The following is a 26,665-nucleotide window of genomic DNA, read 5'->3' as shown; positions in this document are numbered from 1 at the left end:
ACTTGTATAATATTGGAATGAAATAATAAAAAATTATAGATACGACGGAGACGTATCAGGGAAGTGCCACACACGGCTAGGAATCAATGTTGTGTGTTCTAGCGGTGCCCCCCTCATATATTTAGGTTGGAGGGGAGGAGAGGCAGCCAAGGGGGCGCCACCAGTAGGAGGAATCCTACTTGGGCGCCTCCCAATTCGGCCTCCCCCTTTCATATTCATCCGGAGGAGGAAGGAAGGAGGAGGGAGGAGGGAAGGAAGGGGGAGGGCGAATCCCTCCCCTTCCTTTCTCCCTTCTCCTCTTTCCTTCCCCCTTATTTTGGCCTGCACCAACCCCTTAGGGGCTGGTCTGTCCCCCTCTTGGCCCATTAAGGCCCTTGTAGTTGTCGGGGGATGCCCGGAACCCCTTTGGGTGACCCGATATGCACCCGGTACCCCCACCTTTCAGTGTCCGAATATCATCGTCCAATATATGAATCTTTACCTGTTGACCATTTCGAGACTCCTCGTCATGTCCGTGATCTCATCCGGGACTCCGAACAACATTCAGTTACCAAATCACATAACTCATATAATACAAAATTGTCATCGAACGTTAAGCGTGCGGATCCTACGGGTTCGAGAACTATGTAGACATGACCGAGACACCTCTCCGACCAATAACCAATAGCGGAACCTAGATGCTCATACTGGTTTCCACATATTCTACGAAGATCTTTATCGGTCGTACCGTAATGACAACTTACGTTGTTCCCTTTGTCATCGGTATGTTACTTGCCCGAGATTCGATCGTCGGTATCTTCATACCCAGTTCAATCTCGTTACCGACAAGTCTCTTTACTCGTTCCGTAATATATCATCCCGCAACTAATTCATTAGTCACATTGGTTGCAAGGCTTATTATGACGTGCATTACCGAGAGGGCCCAAAGATACCTCTCCGATACTCGGAGTGACAAATCCTAATCTTGATCTATGCCAACCCGACAAACACCTTCGGAGATACCTGTAGGGCATCTTTATAATCGTCCAGTTACATTGTGACGTTTGATAGCACACAAGGTATTCTAATACCCATGGAGTCTTGGGGGCGTCGGAGAGCGCCGCTCCTTCTTCACGCGCCGAGAGCCGCTCCTCCTTGACGTGTCAGGGTGGCGGCGAGAGGGGCTCCTCCTTCACGCGGCGTCCGATTTGGACGCCATGGTTGCGTGGGGGAGAGCGGGGAGGGGCGTGGGCTCCGGTTTGACGTGGAGGAGCGTCTCAGGTGGCGTCATCGGGCCGTTAACGTGGAAGACGGAGCGACGGAGCATGACCTCCATCTGCTGCTCGTACTCATCATTAGTCACGGCGTAGAGTGCACCCCACGTCGCCGACTGTTGCGGCGGCGACTGGTCCTCGCCACCAAAGGAGATGACGATCTCCTCCTTCGTTGAGGAGCCGGCCGCTAACGAGGACGACGTCGCCACGAACATCCGGAGCACGTTCCGGAGTCGCCGCCTTCCGGCGCCGAGGCCCACGACTTGCCCATCGCCGGAGTTGTGGAGGATGAGGGGTGGTGAGGACGAGGACGTGCAGAGCGACACGGTGAGTACGATGTGGACGGCGCCGGAGCACGGCTTATAAAGCCTCGCCCAGGTCGTGCGAACGGACGGTCAACCGCTTCAATGTGTCGCAATGGCCAGAGTTGGTACCTTGGAAAGCTGCGCCCGCATTGAAGCGGCGTCTCACGAGAGGTCGCGTCGGTCAGCGCCGCCCTCCCGTCCGATCACATCACGTGGCATCAATGTCGGCCGCTGCATGCTCTGAGCTGGCATTGATGCGGTGCGGGAAGTGGCGCGTGCATCGGAAGGAAAGCAAAGAAGAGGCGGGTGGAGTTGTTTGGTGGGCCAGGTTAGTCAGACGCGAACGTGACAGCGGTCCGGACGCCCGCAAGGTCCCCCAGTTTGTCTGCAGTTTGCGAGAAAAAACATGTCCAGATCGTCGAGCGGATCGATATACGACCGCGTTGGATGGCAAAACAAGTCTGATCCAAACGGTTGCGGACGATTCGAGGATCGGCGTTGAAGGCCCTAGAATACGTCATCTACCTTAGAATACATCATGCTCTTACGCCTTCTATGTGGAAACGTTCGCCGTGCGCCGTCCAGAACCCAGTCCATATACATTGACTTTCTATTTCCATCGCTGTCTCCCACTCTCTTCCCCCAAAAGTTGAGTGTGACGTACGCTTCCCCCTCCCGTCCCGCACCGAGCATCGGCAGGAGCATTCAGAGTAGCATTCATTCAGGCAAGCAGACAATCACCGCGACAGACGACGAGCAGCAGCACACACCCATAAACCAGAAGCGGCCGTCCAAGCCAAGGCGCCCACAGGACGCCACCAAGAACTCGGAGCCACCTTCCAATCGACCGAGCCCCCTCCATCCCCCGCCGATCTCTCGAGCTCCCCGGCCGCTCCCTCCCGCGGCGGCGCGCAATGGGGGCCGCCGCCGAGGACGCCGTCAGGCAGCTCGGCATCCTCATGGATCAAGGTGCGTGCGTCACTCTCGCCCTCTCTCTCCCCTTCTCCGCTCCAGCATGAGTTCTTTTCGCGATTGTGGCGGCGCCCTGACGTGATCTGGTTCTTTGCTTGCAGTGGACGCGCCGCTGAGGAGGACGTTCCAGGTACGGATCTGGCCTGCGTGCACCTGCGGCCAAATCTTGGATCTTGCTACTCATTCTTATGGATTCTCGTAGCTCCTGTCACTGGATCATGGCCTAGATTAGCTATTCTCGGCGCCCTACATTTTTGATCTGATTCGGTGCGGGGGGGGAGTGAGCTACTCCGCGTATTCTTCTAAAGCCTGGGATGCCCTAAATCTTTTACTGCAAAATGGGCTATCTCTGAGCCTCTCCTGGTTAATGCCACATGCTAGAGGTATGATCTTGTCAGTCATGAGTTGTCAGGTGGGCGGTGTGTTTGGAGAGTAGTGCTTGATCCTTCATCCATGACCGAATAGGCGGGATTGAAGGTGGTGCACTTCCTATGGGTTGGTGAGACGAGGGTATAGTGGCGCTTTAGCTGTCTAGTGTGCCGACGTTGCATGTTCGATGACGTCCAATTACGATTGCATGGGTTGGCGTTCGTTGGTGGCATCGTGGATCATCCTGTTTTATGCAGCCGATGGATGGTGGCGTTTTGCTGTTCTCAGGTCTACTAAGTGAGCTGAGTTAATGTGGATATACTCGCCAAAACATCATGCCGTTTGCCATCTTATTAGGTCCGCAGTCACCTATCATATACGACGTTTCGACTGCTGTGGCATTATTCCCTTTTTGACCTCTGATGTTCACCGAACTATCTGGACGCATGCACGTTAACAGTGAAGGCGCGGCATTTCAATATGTCTTTCTGCTACCATTTAATTAAATGTCTATAAAATTAAGAGGAAACATGTTACACGTGCGCTAAATCTTGAAGGTAAGCAATGCCAACTTATTTGAAGCGTAATTGTTAGTGTAGTGAAATTGGGATGGCAACACTGCATTGCAATTCAGAACTCATCAGAAGTGCAGAATCAGTTCAATTTGTTGCGGCACCTAGGGATGTGCCGGATTCAACTGAACAATGTCTGATTCTGACCAATCCTGTCCAATTTGCTATTTACCCCTATTAATTTAACATTTTTTGGAAAATAATTTTTTAATACTAGTTATTTTCCAATGAAGTGAAAATAAGACCAGAACCATGATATCCATACTTAATTGGCCCTGCAAGAACACATACTGTTACTTTTGGTAGTACATGTAACTACTACACCAGTAATTTGTATAATCATCAAAGGTGATATAGATATTACTATTTGTCTTTGCATTTTCTTTCTTTTGGTCATTGAAGGCTCATCAAATGTTAATAAATTTGAGTGGCCAAATAAACCAACCTTGAGTTATATTCCTTTTTTGTAGCCCTTTTTAGCTACTGTTGTATTGCAAGAAAATAGCTACCACTAGTGGGGCAGAAATCAGTAAATGACCACTTCTATCTCTATCTGGAAGGTTTAATTCTAGCCTTAGATTTTTATGATTTTCATTGGTGGAACCCAATCACAAATGACTGTCGATATGTTATGTAACAGTAAAAAATATTTTGGTTCATAGAAGAATTATTTTGGAAGTTTCTTATTAGTTTCATAAACCATAATCAGATGAATTGCAGATCAGAATTTCATGCATCTGCAGCTATTTAAATATTTGGAATAAATCACTTTTATCAGTGGTTGCGGAGGTTTGTAAACATATCTTGTTTATTTCAGAATGTGCACCAAGGCCACCCTAGAGAAACAATGTTGCGCTTTCTCAAGGCTAGAGAATGGAATGTTTCCAAGGCTCATAAAATGGTAGTCTTTCTCATATTTTCTCATCCAATAAAGGAACAGATAAATTATATTCTTAAGGTTATTAACTGCTTAATTGGGTTTGAATATTGTTTCTGCAGCTTGTAGATTCTTTGAATTGGAGGATTGAAAATGAAATTGATAGTGTATTGGAGGTGAGTAATCCTTATGGGTTATAATAATAATCCTGTTAGGTACTAAGATCTTACTAGCATGGCAGGATCTCTTATCCGTATACAATTTCAGGCTCTATCTTATTTCATGTATTCTGTTAATCACTAATCTCTGACTACATTGGACATGTACAGAGACCTATACTCCCAGTAGATTTATACAGATCAATACGTGATTCACAACTTGTTGGACTCTCAGGATACACCAAGGAGGTATAGCTATCTACTAACACTAGTAATATGTTTCTTATCCTGAATAATTGATCATGAATTCATGATGCAACTACTTGTTTCCATGCATGTTTGTGTGCAAGAAAATGGGCACACCCTTTTAGCTGTTAGTGTTCTAGGTCACGTCTACCGGTTAATCAAATTATTTTTATTGACAAATGAACGGATACTACTGAACAAAGTTGGCAGAATTGAAGAGGTTAATGTTTATTTTTGTTGATCTGCAATCTTCCACAGAATGTTGTCCCAGTCAGAGCTGCAAAGTTGTGAGTTGTGACGGACCTTCTAGCTAGGAAGAGCCCAAGGGACTGTTAGTGTTTAGCAAACTATGACATAAGCTTAGGTATGGTTAAGTTCAAAAATAAAGCATGGCGCTTTAGGATATCTCTTGCTTGAAGCTGTGATTATTGCTGCTGGCTTAATATTCCTTTATTATTAAGACATGCTGGGGGTTAGGGCATGTTCCTCATTTATTTCTGTGTCATTGTCCGTTCCCACTAAATGTGTCATCCTGTAGGACAACATCAGATAATGTTCTTTGACTTCTTGTAACACACCATCAAAGAGTTATCGGCCCTTTCACCGAATGGGTCTGAAATTTCATGAATTAGTTATGCTGTTGCTTGCTATGTGTTACCCAAGTCTCTGCCCATTAATGTTTTTTTTAACTAGCCCACCAAAAAATTACTGGTAGTGTGGTTGTTAATAAACCCAGCTAAATGCTTGTGCGCTGCTACGGATTTATTATATATTATCAGTTGTTTAAATGCTTGTGCCACCAGTCCTTGAGCTCGTATAAAATAGTTTATCTCAAAATGTAAGCCCAATCAACCATATGTACTGCATAGAGTGGTTGACAACATATGTAATATGAACGAACCGCCACCAATTTAGATTTTTATAATACTACTCCCTCCGTCCCATAATATAAGAGCATTTTTGACGAGTAGTAAAGAAAGGATTTAGGCCCTGTTCGGTACCACTCCGCTCCACAACTCCGGGAGCGGAGTTGGTGGAGCTGCAGTTCAAAATGTAGGAGTTGCGGTTCAAAATGTAGGAGTTGCGGTTTCCCCGCTCCGCAGATTCCGGGAGCGGTTGATTACCGAACAGAGCCTTAGTTGAGTTTTAGACTCCTAATAATTTGTTTTGATTTTTTCTCTCTTGTTGGCAGGGTCTTCCAGTTTTTGGCATTGGTGTTGGTCAGAGCACATATGACAAAGCTTCGGTACTTTCTTAGATGCTTACTACTCCGTATTTGTTAAGTAGGCTACGACAAAAACTATGAAACTTGATAGTTTTCACCTTCCATAGTGTAGACTAGATACCGTTTTGAGGTTCATGTAACTTAAGTATATTTGTTGGGTATTAAAATGATATGATCCCTGTTTAGTGGTTGACATAGTTATATCTTACTGCCAATACCTTGTTATTGAAGTAATGCGTACCTCTTTTATGGGATCAACTAATCAACCAACTTATGCTAGTTCTGGAGTACCATTTCCCCATTTTGTCAACTGAAGTTGATCTGTTTCCTTTTCAGGTGCACTACTATGTGCAATCTCATATTCAGATTAACGAATACCGTGATCGCATAATTTTGGTAAGTGTCGAGCTAAATGCTCAAATCTTAATTTTTATGTTAACACACATCCTTCTTCTTATGTTTGTTCACATCACACTTAGCCCATGTTGACGGAAAAGTTTGGACGCCCGATCACCACTTGCGTTAAAGTTCTCGACATGACTGGTTTAAAGTTGTCAGCACTGAGCCAAATGAAGGTACATATTATTATAGTCTTCTCAAAATGGTTTTCTTCTCTGAGCAAGTATAACATTATCCTTGTCCTATACATGAATGGACTTAAATGCTGCTGAAATAAGCATGTTTTAATACATCAAGGGATATGACCACACTGGCACTCAGGTTTTACCTTACCACGTTAAATTTTTAGAGGAATTACTCTTAAATCTTGGATGTTTACCTGTCTACCGTAGAGGTCAACACAGTCTAGCATAAAAAAAACTAACATAAATGTTAATACTAATATTACAGGACAAGTTGTTGTTTTTGTGCCATAATATTTATTTTTCTGGTAAAATTGCAGAGTGGTCATTACTTGTGTTGCTTATGTGTTATGGTGAGCTAGCGTGACATTTTTGCTGTTGTTTGGATTACAGATGCTGAGTTCAATATCAACTGTTGATGATCTGAACTACCCTGAAAAGTCAGAGACATATTACATAGTTAATGTTCCATATATATTCTCTGCATGCTGGAAGGTACAATGATTTTTCCATCAAAAGGCCGTCCTCAGATTGTATCAGCAAATTTTGTAGTGAATGCTAACTGTCATTTCATTTGAGCATACTGGTAGGTTGTGAAGCCCCTATTGCAGGAGAGGACAAAAAAGAAGGTTAAAGTTTTGAGTGGTTGTGGGAGAGATGAACTTCTAAAGGTATTTTTTAGTTATTACTTTGTTACTCTCTCGTATTGTTGTCTTTGCATAGATTCTTAACCGCTGAGTAAAATATTACTACTACTGCAAATATAGGTACCACCAACATGGTGGTGGAGAAGAAAACATTACCTTTGTGTAGCATTTATTTTGTCTGAAATCCAAAGTTAGAGTGACATGTCCCTTGCTCAAATTGTGTAGATTATGGACTACTCAGCTCTCCCCCATTTCTGCCGACGAGAGGGATCAGGCTCATCCAAGCATTCATCTTCCAACGCCGACGATTGCTTCTCCCCAGACCATCCTTTCCACAAAGAGCTCTACGAGCTCACCAACCAGCAATCGTCGCACAAGGAGCTCCTCAAGATGGGATCATTGCATGTGAGCATCCCGGAGCCCGACCCAAACGATGCGAAGATCGTGGAGGTGATCCAGGCCGAGTTCCACAAGATGGGGGAGCAGAATGGGTCGACCAACGGCCACAAGGTTTGACGCTGCGCCACCACCGAAGACGGCCATATGCATGCGGAGCACCTTAACCAATGCAAGCCACCTCCGATGAAACTGACGATTTAACCTGTCCATGTTGGTTGTATCCCCCCGGCCCCCTGGGGGGATATAGTAGCGAAGGCTCCGTGATGCATAGGGTGATGCCGGCCTGGGATCATAGCTGGAAGAGATGAACCGGACAGTGTATATTCATTAGCATAGAACCTGCATATGTTAAACTGGTACTGGTACTATAACAAGATCCATGGATGATGGATGTTTATTATGACAGCTTGTAAGCTTCAGCGCAGTTCTGCAAACATGAGGTGGGAGGATGAGCAGGGTAGGATAGGATGGGACCTAGCACGAAGCAGCGGCGGAGCAACGCCGTGGTGGGCTCACGCCCGGTTCTGAGCCCGCTTGCTCTCCGGGTCTCCGCAGATGGCTCCGCGCGCGTCGTCGGCGATGTGCGTTGGAGCGCGGGGCGATTGGCTTGGGATGGAACGGGAACGTATGCGTGCGTGCGTGGCAAAGGGGAAAACCGCTTTGGCAGCAACAAACGCGTGAGGTCCAGATGTAACCATCTTCGACGATCCCCTCATCGTCCCGGTATGGTAGGCGTCTCAGTTTTTTTTCTTCTTCTTCCGGAGCTCAGGCCGTTTTTCTACCCGGAGCCGGAGGCCGAGGAAGCCCGGCCATGGCCTGGCCACGCCGGCCCTTCTTCACTAAAATCTCTAGCTAGACCCGTTAATTTGTTTTACCCATCTGTTCACTTTTATAAGTCGTTTAAGACAGCTGAAATTGAACTGTTTTAGATGATATCTTAAATGTCTAAAAGGTCTTACAAAAGTGAACGGAGGGAGTAAAAAAATTCTCTCGCTAGAAGCGCTTGGTCGCATGGGTCTCCGAACCCTCATGCAATGCAAGCTCCATCGCGCCCCGCACCAGTTAATCTCCCTTCTTCTTCTTCTTCTTCTTCTTCTTCTTCTTCTTCTTCTTCTTCTTCTTCCAAACCTAGCCGTCCGAAACGATGGCTCTATTCGATCTGAATCAACCCATCCACTGGGACTGGGAGTGTGAGGAGATACAAGAGTACGGACGAGCTGATGGCGCCGGCCATAGAAGAGATGGGGCGGACGGACAAGGTGCGGACCATGGAGACTTTGCCAGCCACGGAGGCAGTCGCTCGGACATCCACGGCTACCACGCAGGGGGCGGTGGAGGAGTTCACTCGGACGCCGGCCGGTGGCAACGGTGGGGGCGGCGGAGGTGATGTGGGCGGCAGCGGCCGAGGCTTCGACTTGAGTAAGTTGTTCATGTTCTTGCAGTTGTACTCCATTGCCGGACGTTGAATAGACCAAGAATATATAGTTCACACTTATCAGTTAGGGTTTGTACACTTCTGTTTAGTATCTTGGTTGTGCATGCCATACATGTCCATCTCCTTCATGATTTCTTAGCTTCAAATAGATTTTCTTCGTAAAATCACGAATTCAGTTTGTATTTGTTTGTCTGTGTTGTACAACGTACTTTGGATGGTGCAATTGACGGAAAATGTTACTAGTATCTTTGAAACAATTTGTTAGTTTAGTATTTTATGCTCCATGATCTCGGCTCATACTCACATAGTTGCACTTCTATTGTTCACATCATTTATGCCCCATGCATGACGCAACTGCTGTATACACCATTTCTGAATATGATTTATAGCAGGATTAGTTTTTGCCCAATTATTGATGTTTAATTAATTGCACACTGTCGGATAATATGTGTAGGGCATTTGATTTTATATACCCAAATATGCATAGAGTATTGATCACAACACATGTATCAATTAATATGAACTGTACTAGAATTACTTTTGGTAGAATTATGATGCCTATAATTGTAATCTAGCTTGTGCTTCCATTTTGTAGAATTACTTCACAACGCAGTACACAGACGACGAACGCCGTCACATATACAGCATGCTTTTAGGAGTACATAGGAACGCTGGTGCCTGGTGGCATTATGAAGCGTGGAGTGGCGCATATGGACGATCGGGCGCTGCGTGGTGGAATACATGCCGTGGCGAGCAAGAGGCCTAAGAACTGCGGCCGCAGGCGGGTGGAGCTTGACCCTGACGCTTTACGTGGGCTGCCCCTGGATGGACGCATGACGATTCGAGAGCTAGCCGAGGCCTTGGGTATGAAGAAGAGCACTCTGTTCCGGCGGCTGAAAGAAGGTAAACTGAGGCGACACAGCGAATGATCTCATCAAGCCTACTGCGAGGGACGACAGGAAAAATGTCCCATGTTTGTTTCTGCCTGTCCATGCCAAGGGGCAAGCATACCTAAGAATTCCTGTGTAATACTAGTATAACTCTGGAATTAATATATGCTTTACGTGGTATCACATCGCTTGACGACGTTATTACTGTATCAGACGGGGCATGAAGCTTCGCTTATGGTGTCAGTAACGAACAAAAATATGTAAGGACTCGATCAGCTTAGTCTTTCTCTCACAAGATGGATTATACGGCGATAGCGCGAGGGCCCAGGAGGCTAGTCCCTGTGGACGGCCAGATGGTTTTGGAAGTGATCCTCCAAAGCAATGGAGGGACTAGCGTATTATGATCCTGGTATAATTTCGGTTCACGTCTTCTCTGCTACCGTTATATTAAGGGCTCTTGTGTGATCCTGAACAAGAAGCGCATCTGTTGTAGTGGTATCATATTACCCTCCCACGGTACTGACCAGGGTTCGATTCCCTGGATGTGCATCTCTGGTGTACTGGTGTCATAGTACCCTCCCACGGTTTGGACAATGGTTGCTTTTATTCACCTACAATTTAACAATTTTTTTCCTCTTCCATTTTCTCTTTTGCTTTTTCCCCTTTCACTGTACAATTTAATAATTTTTTCGTCTTCCATTTTCTCTATCCAATTTGCATCCAGTGCACAACAAGATCCCTCCTACATTCTTTCCCCCCCTTGCCACTAGTGACAAACTTCTCAAATTAAGAATGTTTGTCCCCTTCTTTGCTTACGAAGGTTAATATCATGTCAAGAACCTGTAGAGCTATCTACTATGTAAAAGAGAACCTTAACATCACGTTGCTTTGTGACACTTATACTACGAGGAACTTTGTCCAAACCGACGACTCCAAAAAGAAAACAGTAAGGAAGGCTCGGCTTTGATGACATCGGCAATGACCTCCTCGTGAAGATGTCGATGATGTAGTCATAGGGCTCGGCTTTGATGACGTCGGCAATGACCTCCAAGTGAAGATGTCGGTGATGTAGTCACAACGCTCGGCTTGGATGACATCGGCAATGACCTCCATAGACGGTTTGGACAATGGTTGCTTTTTTTCACCTACAATTTAACAATTTTTTTCATCTTCCATTTTCTCTTTTGCTTTTTCCCCTTTCACTGTACAATTTAACAATTTTTTCGTCTTCCATTTTCTCTATCCAATTTGCATCCAGTGCACAACAAGATCCCTCCTACATTCTTTCCCCCCTTGCCACTAGTGAGAAACTTCTCAAATTAAGAATGTTTGTCCCCTTCTTTGCTTACGAAGGTTAATATCATGTCAAGAACCTGTAGAGCTATCTACTATGTAAAAGAGAACCTTAACATCACGTTGCTTTGTGACACTTATACTACGAGGAACTTTGTCCAAACCGACGACTCCAAAAAGAAAACAGTAAGGAAGGCTCGGCTTTGATGACATCGGCAATGACCTCCTCGTGAAGATGTCGATGATGTAGTCATAGGGCTCGGCTTTGATGACGTCGGCAATGACCTCCAAGTGAAGATGTCGGTGATGTAGTCACAACGCTCGGCTTGGATGACATCGGCAATGACCTCCATAGACGGTTTGGACAATGGTTGCTTTTTTTCACCTACAATTTAACAATTTTTTTCATCTTCCATTTTCTCTTTTGCTTTTTCCCCTTTCACTGTACAATTTAACAATTTTTTCGTCTTCCATTTTCTCTATCCAATTTGCATCCAGTGCACAACAAGATCCCTCCTACATTCTTCCCCCCTTGCAACTAGTGAGAAACTTCTCAAATTAAGAATGTTGTCCCCTTTCTTTGCTTACGAAGGTTAATATCATGTCAAGAACCTGTAGAGCTATCTACTATGTAAAAGAGAACCTTAACATCACGTTGCTTTGTGACACTTATACTACGAGGAACTTTGTCCAAACCGACGACTCCAAAAAGAAAACAGTAAGGAAGGCTCGGCTTTGATGACATCGGCAATGACCTCCTCGTGAAGATGTCGATGATGTAGTCATAGGGCTCGGCTTTGATGACGTCGGCAATGACCTCCAAGTGAAGATGTCGGTGATGTAGTCACAACGCTCGGCTTGGATGACATCGGCAATGACCTCCATAGACGGTTTGGACAATGGTTGCTTTTTTTCACCTACAATTTAACAATTTTTTTCATCTTCCATTTTCTCTTTTGCTTTTTCCCCTTTCACTGTACAATTTAACAATTTTTTCGTCTTCCATTTTCTCTATCCAATTTGCATCCAGTGCACAACAAGATCCCTCCTACATTCTTTCCCCCCTTGCCACTAGTGAGAAACTTCTCAAATTAAGAATGTTTGTCCCCTTCTTTGCTTACGAAGGTTAATATCATGTCAAGAACCTGTAGAGCTATCTACTATGTAAAAGAGAACCTTAACATCACGTTGCTTTGTGACACTTATACTACGAGGAACTTTGTCCAAACCGACGACTCCAAAAAGAAAACAGTAAGGAAGGCTCGGCTTTGATGACATCGGCAATGACCTCCTCGTGAAGATGTCGATGATGTAGTCATAGGGCTCGGCTTTGATGACGTCGGCAATGACCTCCAAGTGAAGATGTCGGTGATGTAGTCACAACGCTCGGCTTGGATGACATCGGCAATGACCTCCATAGACGGTTTGGACAATGGTTGCTTTTTTTCACCTACAATTTAACAATTTTTTTCATCTTCCATTTTCTCTTTTGCTTTTTCCCCTTTCACTGTACAATTTAACAATTTTTTCGTCTTCCATTTTCTCTATCCAATTTGCATCCAGTGCACCAACAAGATCCCTCCTACATTCTTTCCCCCCTTGCCACTAGTGAGAAACTTCTCAAATTAAGAATGTTTGTCCCCTTCTTTGCTTACGAAGGTTAATATCATGTCAAGAACCTGTAGAGCTATCTACTATGTAAAAGAGAACCTTAACATCACGTTGCTTTGTGACACTTATACTACGAGGAACTTTGTCCAAACCGACGACTCCAAAAAGAAAACAGTAAGGAAGGCTCGGCTTTGATGACATCGGCAATGACCTCCTCGTGAAGATGTCGATGATGTAGTCATAGGGCTCGGCTTTGATGACGTCGGCAATGACCTCCAAGTGAAGATGTCGGTGATGTAGTCACAACGCTCGGCTTGGATGACATCGGCAATGACCTCCATAGACGGTTTGGACAATGGTTGCTTTTTTTCACCTACAATTTAACAATTTTTTTCATCTTCCATTTTCTCTTTTGCTTTTTCCCCTTTCACTGTACAATTTAACAATTTTTTCGTCTTCCATTTTCTCTATCCAATTTGCATCCAGTGCACAACAAGATCCCTCCTACATTCTTTCCCCCCTTGCCACTAGTGAGAAACTTCTCAAATTAAGAATGTTTGTCCCCTTCTTTGCTTACGAAGGTTAATATCATGTCAAGAACCTGTAGAGCTATCTACTATGTAAAAGAGAACCTTAACATCACGTTGCTTTGTGACACTTATACTACGAGGAACTTTGTCCAAACCGACGACTCCAAAAAGAAAACAGTAAGGAAGGCTCGGCTTTGATGACATCGGCAATGACCTCCTCGTGAAGATGTCGATGATGTAGTCATAGGGCTCGGCTTTGATGACGTCGGCAATGACCTCCAAGTGAAGATGTCGGTGATGTAGTCACAACGCTCGGCTTGGATGACATCGGCAATGACCTCCATAGATGGTCCAAGTCCTGTTCCAGCACCACCGAGATAGCAGCCAGGTGCGGTTGGACGGGTATCACCTCCGATGCCATGTCGATGTAATAAAACCCGCCATCGACCCCATAACCCGAAAACTCCCTCTACGGGGAAACATGGGGGCACCGTGCACTAGGAGCGAAAATGGCTCACAATGCCGCAGTTGAAGCACAATTGTCGCATGACTTCCCACGGGGCGCCGACCAAGCAGGCAGGGGGTGTAGGCAGGGAGCCGTGTTGGCTCCCCCCTCCCTGGAAGAATCGTGATTCTATAGAAATCTTGTCTTTTACATGTCCCTTTGGGTATTTCAAAGAAGGATAATACAAACACTCACAAGCCACTAAGGAGTTCTGCATGAAGAATGGGATGGTGCCTGACTTTAGGCCAATTAACCTCGTACATGGGGCTATGAAAAATCTTCGAGAAGGTGCTTGCTTGTAGATTGGTGCTACAACTTCCGAAGCTTGTGGGGAACCATCTAAGTGCCTTCGTGAAGGGTAGATCTCTGCACGACAACTTCATGTTGGTCCAAAGTACTGCTCGCAGGCTGAATGCTCTAAGAAGCCCCGCGGTATTACTCAAGCTTGATATATCGAAGGCGTTTGACTCCGTCCAATGGCCATTCCTAATTGAGGTGATGCATCAACTTGGTTTTGGACCTAGGTGGAGATCATGGATCTATGGGATTCTTGCGACATCCACCGTCAAGATTAAGGTGAATGGAGACCCCAGGGACACAATATATAACTGCAAGGGGCTGAGGCAAGGTGACCCGATATCGCCGATGTTATTTATCCTTACGATGGAGCCCTTGCAAAGGTTGTTTGAGCGAGCCACGAGTAGAGGCCATATTGGAGCCCTTGGCTCGTAGAGGAATGAGCAACGTTTGTCCATCTTTGTGGATGATGTGGTGGTGTTCATCAAACCTAAACCGGTGGAGCTTGAGATTTGTAAGCGTATCTTCGAGATGTTTGGGGAGGCGTCAGGCCTGCGGATAAATATGGAGAAATCAGCTGCCCTCCCAATAAGATGCAGTGATCAGGAAATCACTATGGCAAGTGTGGAGCTAGGATGCCCGAGAGAGTCCTTTCCAATCAAATACCTGGGCCTGCCTTTGTCATTAAGGAAGCAATCACTGGCGCAGTTGCAATACCTTGTTGATCAGATGGCGAATTGCTTACCCAAGTGGAAGGCAACGTTAATGCCAAAGAGTGGACAACTAACTTTGGTCCAGTCAGTGCTATGCGCCATGCCCACTCATCCCATGATGGCCTTGGATCTCCTGATGACGACTATTACATCGATAAACAAGGTGTGCAGAGGGTTCCTCTGGTGCAGGAGGGTTGTTGCGAATGGTGGCAACTGCACGGTCGCCTGGGATTCGGTATGTGCACCGAAATGGGCTAGAGGTTTGGGGCTGCCGAACCTCAGATGGCTCAATGTGGCCATGCAGGTGAAGGAAATATGCCCTAAAGGCAATAATAAAGTTATTATTTATTTCCTTATATCATGATAAATGTTTATTATTCATGCTAGAATTGTATTAACCGGAAACATAATACATGTGTGAATACATAGACAAACAAAGTGTCACTAGTATCCCTCTACTTGACTAGCTCGTTGATCAAAGATGGTTATGTTTCCTAACCATAGACATGAGTTGTCATTTGATAAACGGGATCACATCATTAGGAGAATGGTGTGATTGACTTGACCCATTCCGTTAGCTTAGCACAATGATCCTTTAGTTTGTTGCTATTGCTTTCTTCACGACTTATACATGTTCCTATGACTATGAGATTATGCAACTCCCGTTTACCGGAGGAACACTTTGTGTGCTAGCAAACGTCACAACGTAACTGGTTGATTATAAAGGTGCTCTACAGGTGTCTCCGAAGGTACTTGTTGAGTTGGCGTATTTCGAGATTAGGATTTGTCACTCCGATTGTCGGAGAGGTATCTCTGGGCCCACTCGGTAATGCACATCACTATAAGCCTTGCAAGCATTGTAACTAATGAGTTAGTTGCGGGATGATGTATTACAGAACGAGTAAAGAGACTTGCCGGTAACGAGATTGAACTAGGTATTGAGATACCGACGATCGAATCTCGGGCAAGTAACATACCGATGACAAAGGGAACAACGTATGTTGTTATGCGGTTTGACCGATAAACATCTTCGTAGAATATGTGGGAGCCAATATGAGAATCCAGGTTCCGCTATTGGTTATTGACCGTAGACGTGTCTCGGTCATGTCTACATAGTTCTCGAACCCGTAGGGTCCGCACGCTTAAAGTTCGGTGACGATCGGTATTATGAGTTTTTGTGTTTTGATGTACTGAAGGTAGTTCGGAGTCCCGGATGAGATCGGGGACATGGCGAGGAGTCTCGAAATGGTCGAGACGTAAAGATCGATATATTGGATGACTATATTCGGACATCGGAAAGGTTCCGAGTGATTTGGGTATTTTTCGGAGTACCGGAGGGTTACGAGAATTCGCCAGGGAGTATATGGGCCTTATTGGGCTTTAGGGGAAAGAGAGAGGAGAGACTGCGCGCCCCCCAATACTTAGTCCGAATTGGACTAGGGGGAGGGGCGGCGCCCCCTCCTTCCTTCTCTTCTCTTTTCCCTTTCCTTCTCTCCTACTCCTACTACTTGGATGGGCTCCTAGTTCTACTAGGAAAGGGGGAATCCTACTCCTGGTGGGAGTAGGACTCCCCTAGGGCGCGCCATAGAGAGGGACGGCCCTCCCCCTCCTCCACTCCTTTATATACGGGGAGGGGGGCACCCCTTGGAGACACAACAATTGATCATTGATCTCTTAGCCGTGTGCGGTGCCCCCCTCCACCATAATCCACCTCGATCATATCGTAGCGGTGCTTAGGCGAAGCCCTGTGTCGATAGCATCATCATCACCGTCATCACACCGTCGTGCTGACGAAACTCTCCCATGAAGCTTTGCTGGATTGGAGCTCGCGGGACGTCATCGAGCTGAACGTGTGCTGAACTCGGAGGTGCCGTGCGTTCGGTACTTGGATGAGTCAAATCGTGAAGACTGACTACATCAAATGCGTTGTGCTAACGCTTCCGCTTTTGGTCTACGAGGGTACGTGGACACACTCTCCCATCTCGTTGCTATGCATCACCATGATCCTGCATGCGTGTAGGATTTTTTTTTGAAATTACTACGTTACCCAACAGTGGCATCCGAGCCAGGTTTATGCGTAGATGTTATACGCACGAGTAGAACACAAGTGAGTTGTGGGCGATACAAGTCATACTGCTTACGAGCATGTCATACTTTGGTTCAGCGGTATTGTTGGATGAAGCAGCCCGGACCGACATTACGCTACGCTTACGCGAGACTGGTTCTACCGACGTGCTTTGCACACAGGTGGCTGACGGGTGTCAGTTTCTCCAACTTTAGTTGAACCGAGTGTGGCTACGCCCGTCCTTGTGAAGGTTAAAACAACACTCTTGACGAACTATCGTTGTGGTTTTGATGCGTAGGTAAGAACGGTTCTTGCTCAGCCTGTAGCAGCCACGTAAAACTTGCAACAACAAAGTAGAGGACATCTCACTTGTTTTTGTAGGGCATTTTGTGATGTGATATGGTCAAGACATGATGCTATATTTTGTTGTATGAGATGATCATGTTTTGTTAAAGTTATCGGCTACTGGCATAAGCCTTATGGTTGTCTCTTTATTTGCATAAGATGCAAGTGCTATGTAATTGCTTTACTTTATCGCTATGCGATAGCAATAGTTGCAAAAGCAATAGCTGGCGAGACGACCATGTGACGACACATTGATATAGATCAAGATGATGGAGATCATGGTGTCATGCCTGTGACGATGGAGATCATGATTATGCTTTGGAGATGGATATCAAAGGCACAAGATGATGATGGCCATATCATGTCACATATTTTGATTGCATGTGATGTTTATCTTTTATACATCTTATTTTGCTTAGTTCGGCGGTAGCTTTATAAGACGATCTCTCACTAAATTTCAAGATAAAAGTGTTCTCCCTGAGTATACACCGTTGCCAAAGTTCGTCGTGCCGAGACACCACATGATGATCGGGTGTGATAAGCTCTACGTTCATCTACAACGGGTGCAAGCCAGTTTTGCACACGCAGAATACTCGGGTTAAACTTGATGAGCCTAGCATATGCAGATATGGCCTCGGAACACGGAGACCGAAAGGTCGAGCGTGAATCATATTGTAGATATGATCAACATAGTGATGTTCACGATTGAAAACTACTCCATCTCACGTGATGATCGGACATGGTTTAGTTGATTTGGATCACGTGATCACTTAGATGATTATAGGGATGTCTATCTAAGTGGGAGTTCTTAAGTAATATGATTAATTGAACTTTAATTTATCATGAACTTAGTCCTGATAGTATTTTGCAAATAATTTTGTAGATCAATAGCTCACGTTGTTGCTTCCTTATGTTTTATATGTGTTCCTAGAGAAAACTAAGTTGAAAGATGATAGTAGCAATGATGCGGACTGGGTCCGTGATCTGAGGTTTATCCTCACAGAAGAATTATGTCCTTGATGCACCGCTAGGTGACAGACCTATTGCAGGAGCAAATGCAGACGTTATGAATGTTTGGCTAGCTCAATATGATGACTACTTGATAGTTTAGTGCACCATAATTAATGGCTTAGAATCGGGACTTCAAAGACGTTTTGAACGTCATGGACCATATGAGATGTTCCAGGAGTTGAAGTTAATATTTCAAGCAAATACCCGAGTTGAGAGATATGAAGTCTCCAACAAGTTCTATAGCTAAAAGATGGAGGAGAATAGCTCAAGCAGTGAGCAGGTGCTCATATTGTCTGGGTACTACAATCGCTTGAATCAAGTGGGAGTTAATATTCCAGATATGATAGTGATTGACATAATTCTCTAGTCACCATCACCAAGTTAGTAGAACTTCGTGATGAACTATACTATGCAAGGGATGACGTAAATGATTCCTGAGCTTTTCATGATGATGAATCGATGAAGGTAGAAATCAAGAAAGAGCATCAAGTGTTGATGATTAATAAGACCACTAGTTTCAAGAAAGGGCAAAGGGAAAGAAAGGGAACTTCATGTAGAATGGCAAGCAAGTTGTCACTTCCGTGAAGAAGCCCAAAGCTAGACTAAAGCCTGAAACTGAGTGCTTCTACTGCAAAGAAAATGGTCACTGGAAGCGGAAATGCCCTGAATATTTGGTGGATAAGAAGGATGGCAGAGTGAACAAGGGTATATTTGATATACAGGTTATTGATGTGCACCTTACTAGTGTTTATAGTAGCCCCTGGGTATTTGATACTTCTTCGGTTGCTAAAAATTAGTAACTCGAAACAGGAGTTACAGAATAAACAGAGACTAGTTGAGGGTGATGTGACGATGTGTGTTGGAAGTAGTTCCAAGATTGATATGATCATCATCGCACACTCCCTATACTTTCGGGATTAGTGTTGAACCTAAATAAATGTTATTTGGTGTTTGCGTTGAGCATGAATATGATTTGATCATGTTTATTGCATTACGGTTATTCATTTAAGTTACAGAATAATTGTTGTTCTGTCTGCATGAATAAAACCTTCAATGGTTAAACACCCAAGGTGAATGGTTTATTGAATCTTGATCGTAGTGATACACATATTCATAATATTGAAGCCAAAAGATGCAAAGTTAATAATGATAGTGCAACTTATTTGTGGCACTGCCGTTTAAGTCATATTGGTGTAAAGCGCATGAAGAAAATCCATGCTGATGGGCTTTTGGAATCACTTGATTATGAATCGGTTGATGCTTGAGAACCATGCCTCATGGGCAAGATGACTAAGACTCCGTTCTCCGGAACAATGGAGCAAGCAACAGACTTGTTGGAAATAATACATACTGATGTATGCAGTCCGATGAGTGTTGAGGCTCGCGGCAGGTATCGTTATTTTCTGACCTTCACAGATGATTTGAGTAAGATATGGGTATATCTTCTTGATGAAACATAAATATGAAACATTTGAAAATTTCAAATAATTTCAGAGTGAAGTGGAAAATCATCATAACAAGAAAATAAAGTTTCTACGATCTGATCGTGGAGGAGAACATTTGAGTTACGAGTTTGGTCTTCGTTTGAAACAATGCGGAATAGTTTCGCAACTCACGCCACCTGGAACACCACAGCGTAATGGTGTGTCCAAACATCGTAACCGTACTATATTATATATGGTGTAATCTATGATGTCTCTTACCGATTTACCACTATCGTTTTGGGGTTATGCATTAGAGACAGCTACATTCACGTTAAAATAGGGCACCATCTAAATCCGTTGAGACGGTGCCATATGAACTGTGGTTTGACAAGAAACCAAAGTTGTCATTTCTTAAAGTTTGGGGTTGCAATGCTTATGTGAAAAAGTTTCATCCTGATAAGCTCAAACCCAAGTCCGAAAAGTGCGTCTTCATAGGATACCCAAAAGTAACTGTTGGGTACACCTTCTATCATACATCCAAAGGCAAGATATTTGTTGCTGAGAATGGATCCTTTCTAGAGAAGGAGTTTCTCTCGAAAGAACTGAGTGGGAGGAAAGTAGAACTTGATGAGGTAACTGTACCTGCTTCCTTATTGGAAAGTAGTTCATCACAGAAATCTGTTTCTATGACTCCACCAATTAGTGAGGAAGGTAATGATGATGATCTTGTAACTTCAGATCAAGTTGCTACTGAACCTCGTAGGTCAACCAGAGTGAGATCCGCACCAGAGTGGTACGGTAATCCTGTTCTAGAGGTCATGTTAATTGACCATAACGAACCTACGAACTATGAGGAAGCGATGATGAGCCCAGATTCCGCGAAATGGCTTGAGGCCATGAAATCTGAGATGGGATCCATGTATGAGAACAAAGTGTGGACTTTGGTTGACTTGCCCGATGATCGGCAGGCCATTAAGAATAAATAGATCTTCAAGAGGAAGACAGACGCTGATAGTAGAGTTACTATCTACAAAGCTCGAATTGTCGAAAAAGGTTTTGACAAAGTTCAAGGTGTTGACTACGATGAGATTTTCTCACTCATAGCGATGCTTAAGTCTGTCCGAATCATGTTAGCAAATTGCCACATTTTATGAAATCTGGCAAATGGATGTCAAAACTACATTCCTTAATGGATTTCTTAAAGAAGAGTTGTATATGATGCAACTAGAAGGTTTTGTCGATCCTAAAGGTACTAACAAAATGTGCAAGCTCCAGCGGTCCATCTATGGACTGGTGCAAGCATCTCAGAGTTGGAATATACGCTTTGATGAGTTTATCAAAGCATATAGTTTTATACAGACTTGCGATGAAGCCTGTATTTACAAGAAAGTGAGCGGGAGCACTACAACATTCCTGATAAGTATATGTAAATGACATATTGTTGATCGGAAATAATGTATAATTTTTTGAAAAGCATAATGGAGTGTTTGAAAGGAGTTTTTCAAAGAAAGACCTCGGTGAAGCTACTTACATATTGAGCATCAAGATCTATAGAGTTTTTTTTGAATATTTACTGTAGAGCAAAGCTCCATAGCCCCTTTTAAATAAATAAGTAGCAACTGTACAAGCTAGTGAAGAAAGCAAGGAATAAAAGGAAGAAAAAACAGAGTCTAACTACCTACCTGCCTGTAGCTAAGTTAGAGAGTTAATCCAAGCATACAACTTGTCTCTAATATTTACTCTCATTCTATGAGCTAGAAGAGTAAGATCATGTACAAAATTACATCTCCAAGCAGCAAAGGTTGCATTTTCTCCTCTGAAAGTCCTGCCATTCCTAAGGATCCATATATTCCAAGCTGCAGTGAGCATAACTTCAAAGAAGAAGGGATGCTTAAACCTTGATCTTGCATGCTGAATACATTGCTGAATTTCAGAGCCCCTGGACCAATCAATGGAAATATAATTCCATACTCTGCGACTGAAGTTACAGTTAAAAAACAAGTGCAACCTATCCTCATAGACTAGTTCATTGCAGATAACACAGAGATTGTCATCCATAGGTGATCTCCAGTGCCTACGAATTAATAAGTCCTTGGTATTGAGTCTATCAAAAAACAACAACCAACCAAAGACTTTGATCTTCATGGTGCACTTGCTATCCCACAACCACTTACATGGCAAGATGATTGGCAAATGAGAATGCATAAGAGTGTAAAAGCTCTTGGCAGAGTATTCATCGGATTTTCCAGGCCATATCCAAACATCTGGCAGAGTGATGTCTCTATGTAAATCCAGGATCCAAGCTTCCAAAACTTGCAGCTCCAGAGCAGCCTCATGTGACAAAGGCAAGAAGAACATTGAGTATAGGTCCTGAGAGATGAAGAATTCATTCACAGAGAGTTTGTCATTAATAACAAAGAAGAAAAGCCTAGGTAACCTTCAACATAGAGGTCTTGAAGAGCCACAAATTAACCAAGCATCAGACCAGAAAAGGGCAGAGTCTCCCCTGTTGATGTGAACTGAGGAGATTGCAGTATATGCATCAGAGAGCTTGAGTATATCCCTCCACCAAAATGACCCAACTGGGACTGTAGCATGTGGAACTCTATCATCATAGTAACTATTCCAGATTAAAGTAACCCATGGGATGTCTGCCTTATTGAAGAATTTGTGGAGATGCTTAAGTAGGAGGCCCTTATTTTGGATATGCAAGTTAATCACTCCAAGTCCTCCTTTTTCCTTAGGCCTACAAACCAGATCCCATGCAGCCAGAGATTGCTTTGGTGCATCACTATTTCCTATCCACAAACACTGCCTGAAGATCCTGTCAAGTTGCTTAATGATACCAGGTGGGAGCTGTAGACTGCAGAGGAAATATATGGGCATGGAAGTCAATACTGAAGTTAACAACTGCAACCTGGAGCCTTGGTTTAGCATGGAGGAACTAGCTATCAGTCTCCTCTCCAAGGCCTCAACTAAAGGCATAAAATCCACAATTCTGGGCCTAGTAGTACCAAGTGGCAGACCCAGATAAGTAAATGGCAGTTGTCCAAGTTTACACCCAAGCAAAGCAGCTAGCCTGGCAGCTTCCACATCATCAATATTTAAAGGAATCATGGAAGACTTTGCAAAGTTAACTCGAAGCCCAGTGGACTGTTGAAAGGTCAACAACATATTTTTGAGAGCCACCAACTCCTCATCTTTGGCAGTCAAAAAGATGACAGTGTCATCAGCATACTGGATTATAGGGAAATCCTGGTCATGTGAAGGAATTGGGAGAGTCAGGGTTCCATGAGAGAACATCTAGTTGACCACTGACTACAGGAGATCGGCAGCAATTACAAATAGCAGAGGTGACAGAGGATCACCCTGTCTGACACCACACTTGCACTGAAACTGCTTGCCTGGTATGCCATTAAGCAAAATAGAGGAAGATCCTGTAGAGAGAATTTCTTTGACCCAGCTTATCCATTTGTCATCAAACCCCTTGTGTTTAAGCATCTGCAACACAACCTCATGCTCCATAGTGTCAAATGCTTTTGCAAAATCTAATTTAAGAATTATGATGGGTCTCTTCGACTTTTTGCACTGGTGGATGTATTCAAAGGCCCAAGCTAAGCAGTCCTGAATTGATCTACTCTTTAAGAACCCATATTGATTTTTATGGATACAACAAAGGATCACTTTTTGCAGCCTGTTTGCTAACAGCTTAGTAAGAAATTTCAAGCAAGTGTTAGTCAAAGAAATAGGCCGAAAATCATCTGGCCCCTCAGGAGAGAGCATCTTGGGTATGAGAGTAATGAGAGAGCCATTAATATTCTCAAGAGATAATTTTCCTTCATAGAAGTCCTGGATAAGACACCAAAAATCCTGCTCAATTATCGGCCAGCAGCGTTTAACAAACAGGCCATTGAATCCATCTGGGCCAGGTGCTCTATCAGGGGGCAACTCTTTCAGAACCTTCCCTATTTCATCATCAGAGAAAGGTTGAGACAGTTCCTCCAGACCCTGGATGGGCTGGATGAGATTTGTTAGGTCAAAGCCCATAGATATCCCTTGGTCCTGGCCCATTCTGTTTTTAAAAGAAGCCCACAGGATTCCCGCCATTTGATCATGGTCCGAACCGGATCAACCATTCCCGCAGTTTTCAAGCTGGCTATTGAGTTCCTCCGCATGCGTTCCGATGCCATAGCATGGAAGAATTTCGAATTCTCCTCACCCACCTTAATGTATCTGATGGTGCACCTCTGTTTCCAATAGATATAATGAAGTTTCAGCAAACGCTCATAATGAAGCTTGACTATTTTCCTGAAGTTAAACTCCGTTCGAACCAGAGGTCTAACCTCCTCCAACTGATCAAAAAAGACGATAACCTTGTTGCAGTCCATCGTGAGCTTCTTGAGGTAAGATAGTTTCTTACTCCAAGCTCTCAAATCCGATCTCAGCCGTTTAAATTTCCTAGTTAACACGGCTGAAGCAGAGAGATCAGCAAAAACTGGAGCCTCCCAAGAATTACGAACGCAGTCCATGAAGCCTGACATGTCCACCCAAAAGTTTTCGAATCTAAAAACCTTGGACTTAGGAATATTTGTGTCAATGGACACCACACAAGGCACATGATCCGACGCAGTTTTGGCTAACGGAAAGACCACTGTGTTAGGATAATGGGAAATCTAGTCCGAGGTGGTAAAGAACCAGTCAAGCTGCTCAAGAAGGGGTGTTTGCTGCATATTGGACCAGGTGAAACTCCTCCCCTTAATTGGCAATTCCAAAAGACCAAGATGTCCTATGACCTCATTAAAAAGAAAAATATCATTTATATCACCTCCAGGTTGGTTTCTGTTGTCCAAAGAGCGAATAAAGTTAACATCACCGAGGAGGAACCATTGTTCATCAGAAGGGATAGAGAGGTGGTATAGCCAGTTGACAAAATCATCTCTAGGTTGCCCTTCGCAAGGCCCATATACTGAAACCATTGTCCATTTTTCAGAGCTATGAACAGACTTAAATGAAACAACCACACTGAAACGTTGGATTTCAAGAAGCTGGCCTCCAAAAACTGAGGAGTTCCAAATGATCAGGATACCACCCGAAGCACCCACCGAGGGAGAAAAAGCAAACTGATCAAAGCGTCAAGGGCAGAAAGACCTAATCATGCGGATATCAAAGACATCACATTTAGTCTCCTGCAAACAAATAATGGAGCAGCGACTCTCTTCAATTTTGGCTCTCACATCACGCTTCCTAGCTGGTGAATTCAAACCACGCACATTCCAGCACAGAACCGACCAATTACGAAACATTGTAGTCCCCATAGATAACCAAAATAAACAGAAAGTAACCAACCGGGCCGCTTAACAACACAGTACAAGTTTCAACATAGCTACTGACAGCAGGATCATAAAAGTTCAGAGGTTCAGGCATACATTGCGGAAATAAAGCAAAGCAACAAAAGACCCAACAGATCAGACGCCCCAGAGCTGCATAGGAAAGTTCACTCATCATTGGAACTATCTGGTTGTGGATCAGGTTTAGGAGAAGCCGTAAGCTTTTCCACCGTCAAGTCTTCCGGGGCGATGCCAAGGGCCTCGCCGACTGCCTGCAAGGTAGAGATAGGTGTTGGTGGCGGCAAAGTGCTGTCCTGACACGGGGCAGATTCAAACTTCAGCTTCTTGGCCTTGGGGCGTCGTAGAGGCGCTGGCTTGATGGAGATTGCAGATGTTGGTTTCATGCCAGTTCTCTTAGCACAGCTGCGAGTCATCCGTCTAACTGAAAAGTCCAGGCTCTCCTCAACCATTGTGACAGTACGCTTCAAACGAGGCTGCCGCGGTCTCTTCCCCAAAGGTGATGGTATGACAGAAGTAAACTAAAACTCATTCTGTATTTGCGGTTCAGAACTCTGCTCTGGCATATCTTGCGTATGTCCTGTAGGTTGTGAGTCCAGGCAGAGCATATCATCATTGAGCTCCTGGAGTACCACAGAAGAGCGTTTGTTGATATTAACCGCAGACAACCATCGCTGCTCCAAGTCAGAGTCAAACTTGACAGGCATCGGTGGCAAACAAATTCAAGGCAGAGAACATGGACCATTCAAGATTGTAACTCAGGCATCAGAGACTTGAAGGAGCATTCCCATATCATAGCTGGTGGAAGGACGGGTCCATAGAAGACACGGACAATCCCCAAGTTAATCGGGTCCAAGGGACCAACTGGGTGAAGATTTAACATAGGCTGCTGCACCTCTACCATGTCATCGTCACCATCCGAGTCCAAAGAGGGATTCAGAATCATGGAGTTCTGATCCTGTGCGATTGGGTCTTGCACAGGAGCAGGTTCTGGCTGCTGAGCAGGTTCTTCCCAAGGCCCCCAACCAGCATCATTGTTCATGTTCTGCGCCCAGGCATTAGCAGCCTCATGGTGCCCTTGATCGTGTCCAGGGGGCAAAACATTCCATCCCAGGGCAGGGTAAGGAGGCATTGCCCAAAAGGCTGTGGTGGAGGATTTTCCCCTGGCATAGGATGTGGATTGCCATCCAAGGGCATGGGATCCTCATCTGCAGGTATCATAGCTTCTGCAAAGTCTCCATCGAGAATATAACAGCCCGCTGTCCAAGAGACAACTGTCCCTCCCCAATTAGCAAACTCACGAAACACAACTGAACGCGGAACCAGAGCGTTATCAGGAAAAGATGCTCGAACTAGAGACCTGACCTTGCACCTGTCCGTACTATTCCAATAATGGAATTGACCAAAAGAACTAACCATATCCGCAATGCACTGTGTGTTGCGATAGTCCAGAGGGATACCAATAAACATTAACCACCCTTGTCGATGACCATGCAGAGCTCTGAAACCCTCCCCTTGATTATGCAGTATGAATCTAACAAAGAACTCATTGCCCTCCTCATCCAGACCCAGAGGAAACGGTGGATGCATCGTAAAA

The 26,665-nt window shown here is 44.5% G+C and overlaps 1 protein-coding gene across 1 annotated transcript; it reads left to right on the top strand.

The window, feature by feature from the left end:
* The first annotated feature begins 1,035 nt into the window (after positions 1–1,035).
* Positions 1,036–8,004, top strand: LOC125517479 (phosphatidylinositol/phosphatidylcholine transfer protein SFH2-like). Its single transcript, XM_048682682.1, has 11 exons — positions 1,036–2,527; positions 2,632–2,660; positions 4,289–4,372; positions 4,471–4,524; positions 4,678–4,755; positions 5,945–5,998; positions 6,314–6,373; positions 6,457–6,552; positions 6,952–7,053; positions 7,149–7,229; positions 7,431–8,004. The coding sequence occupies exons 1-11, from the start codon at positions 2,473–2,475 to the stop codon at positions 7,719–7,721; spliced, it is 984 nt and encodes a 327-aa protein (XP_048538639.1). The 5' UTR covers positions 1,036–2,472; the 3' UTR covers positions 7,722–8,004.
* Positions 8,005–26,665: the final 18,661 nt, after the last annotated feature.

Source organism: Triticum urartu, chromosome 6, assembly GCF_003073215.2.
Source record: "Triticum urartu cultivar G1812 chromosome 6, Tu2.1, whole genome shotgun sequence".
Taxonomy (NCBI): Eukaryota; Viridiplantae; Streptophyta; class Magnoliopsida; order Poales; family Poaceae; genus Triticum; species Triticum urartu.
This window is presented reverse-complemented; position numbering and strand designations above follow the sequence as displayed.

Coding starts and splice junctions, on each gene's coding strand:
- LOC125517479 (XM_048682682.1), top strand. CDS start 2,473: ATGGGGGCCGCCGCCGAGGACGCCGTCAGGCAGCTCGGCATCCTCATG. Junction 4,525..4,677: donor AAATTGATAGTGTATTGGAG/GTGAGTAATCCT, acceptor GGACATGTACAG/AGACCTATACTCCCAGTAGA. Junction 7,054..7,148: donor TATTCTCTGCATGCTGGAAG/GTACAATGATTT, acceptor GCATACTGGTAG/GTTGTGAAGCCCCTATTGCA.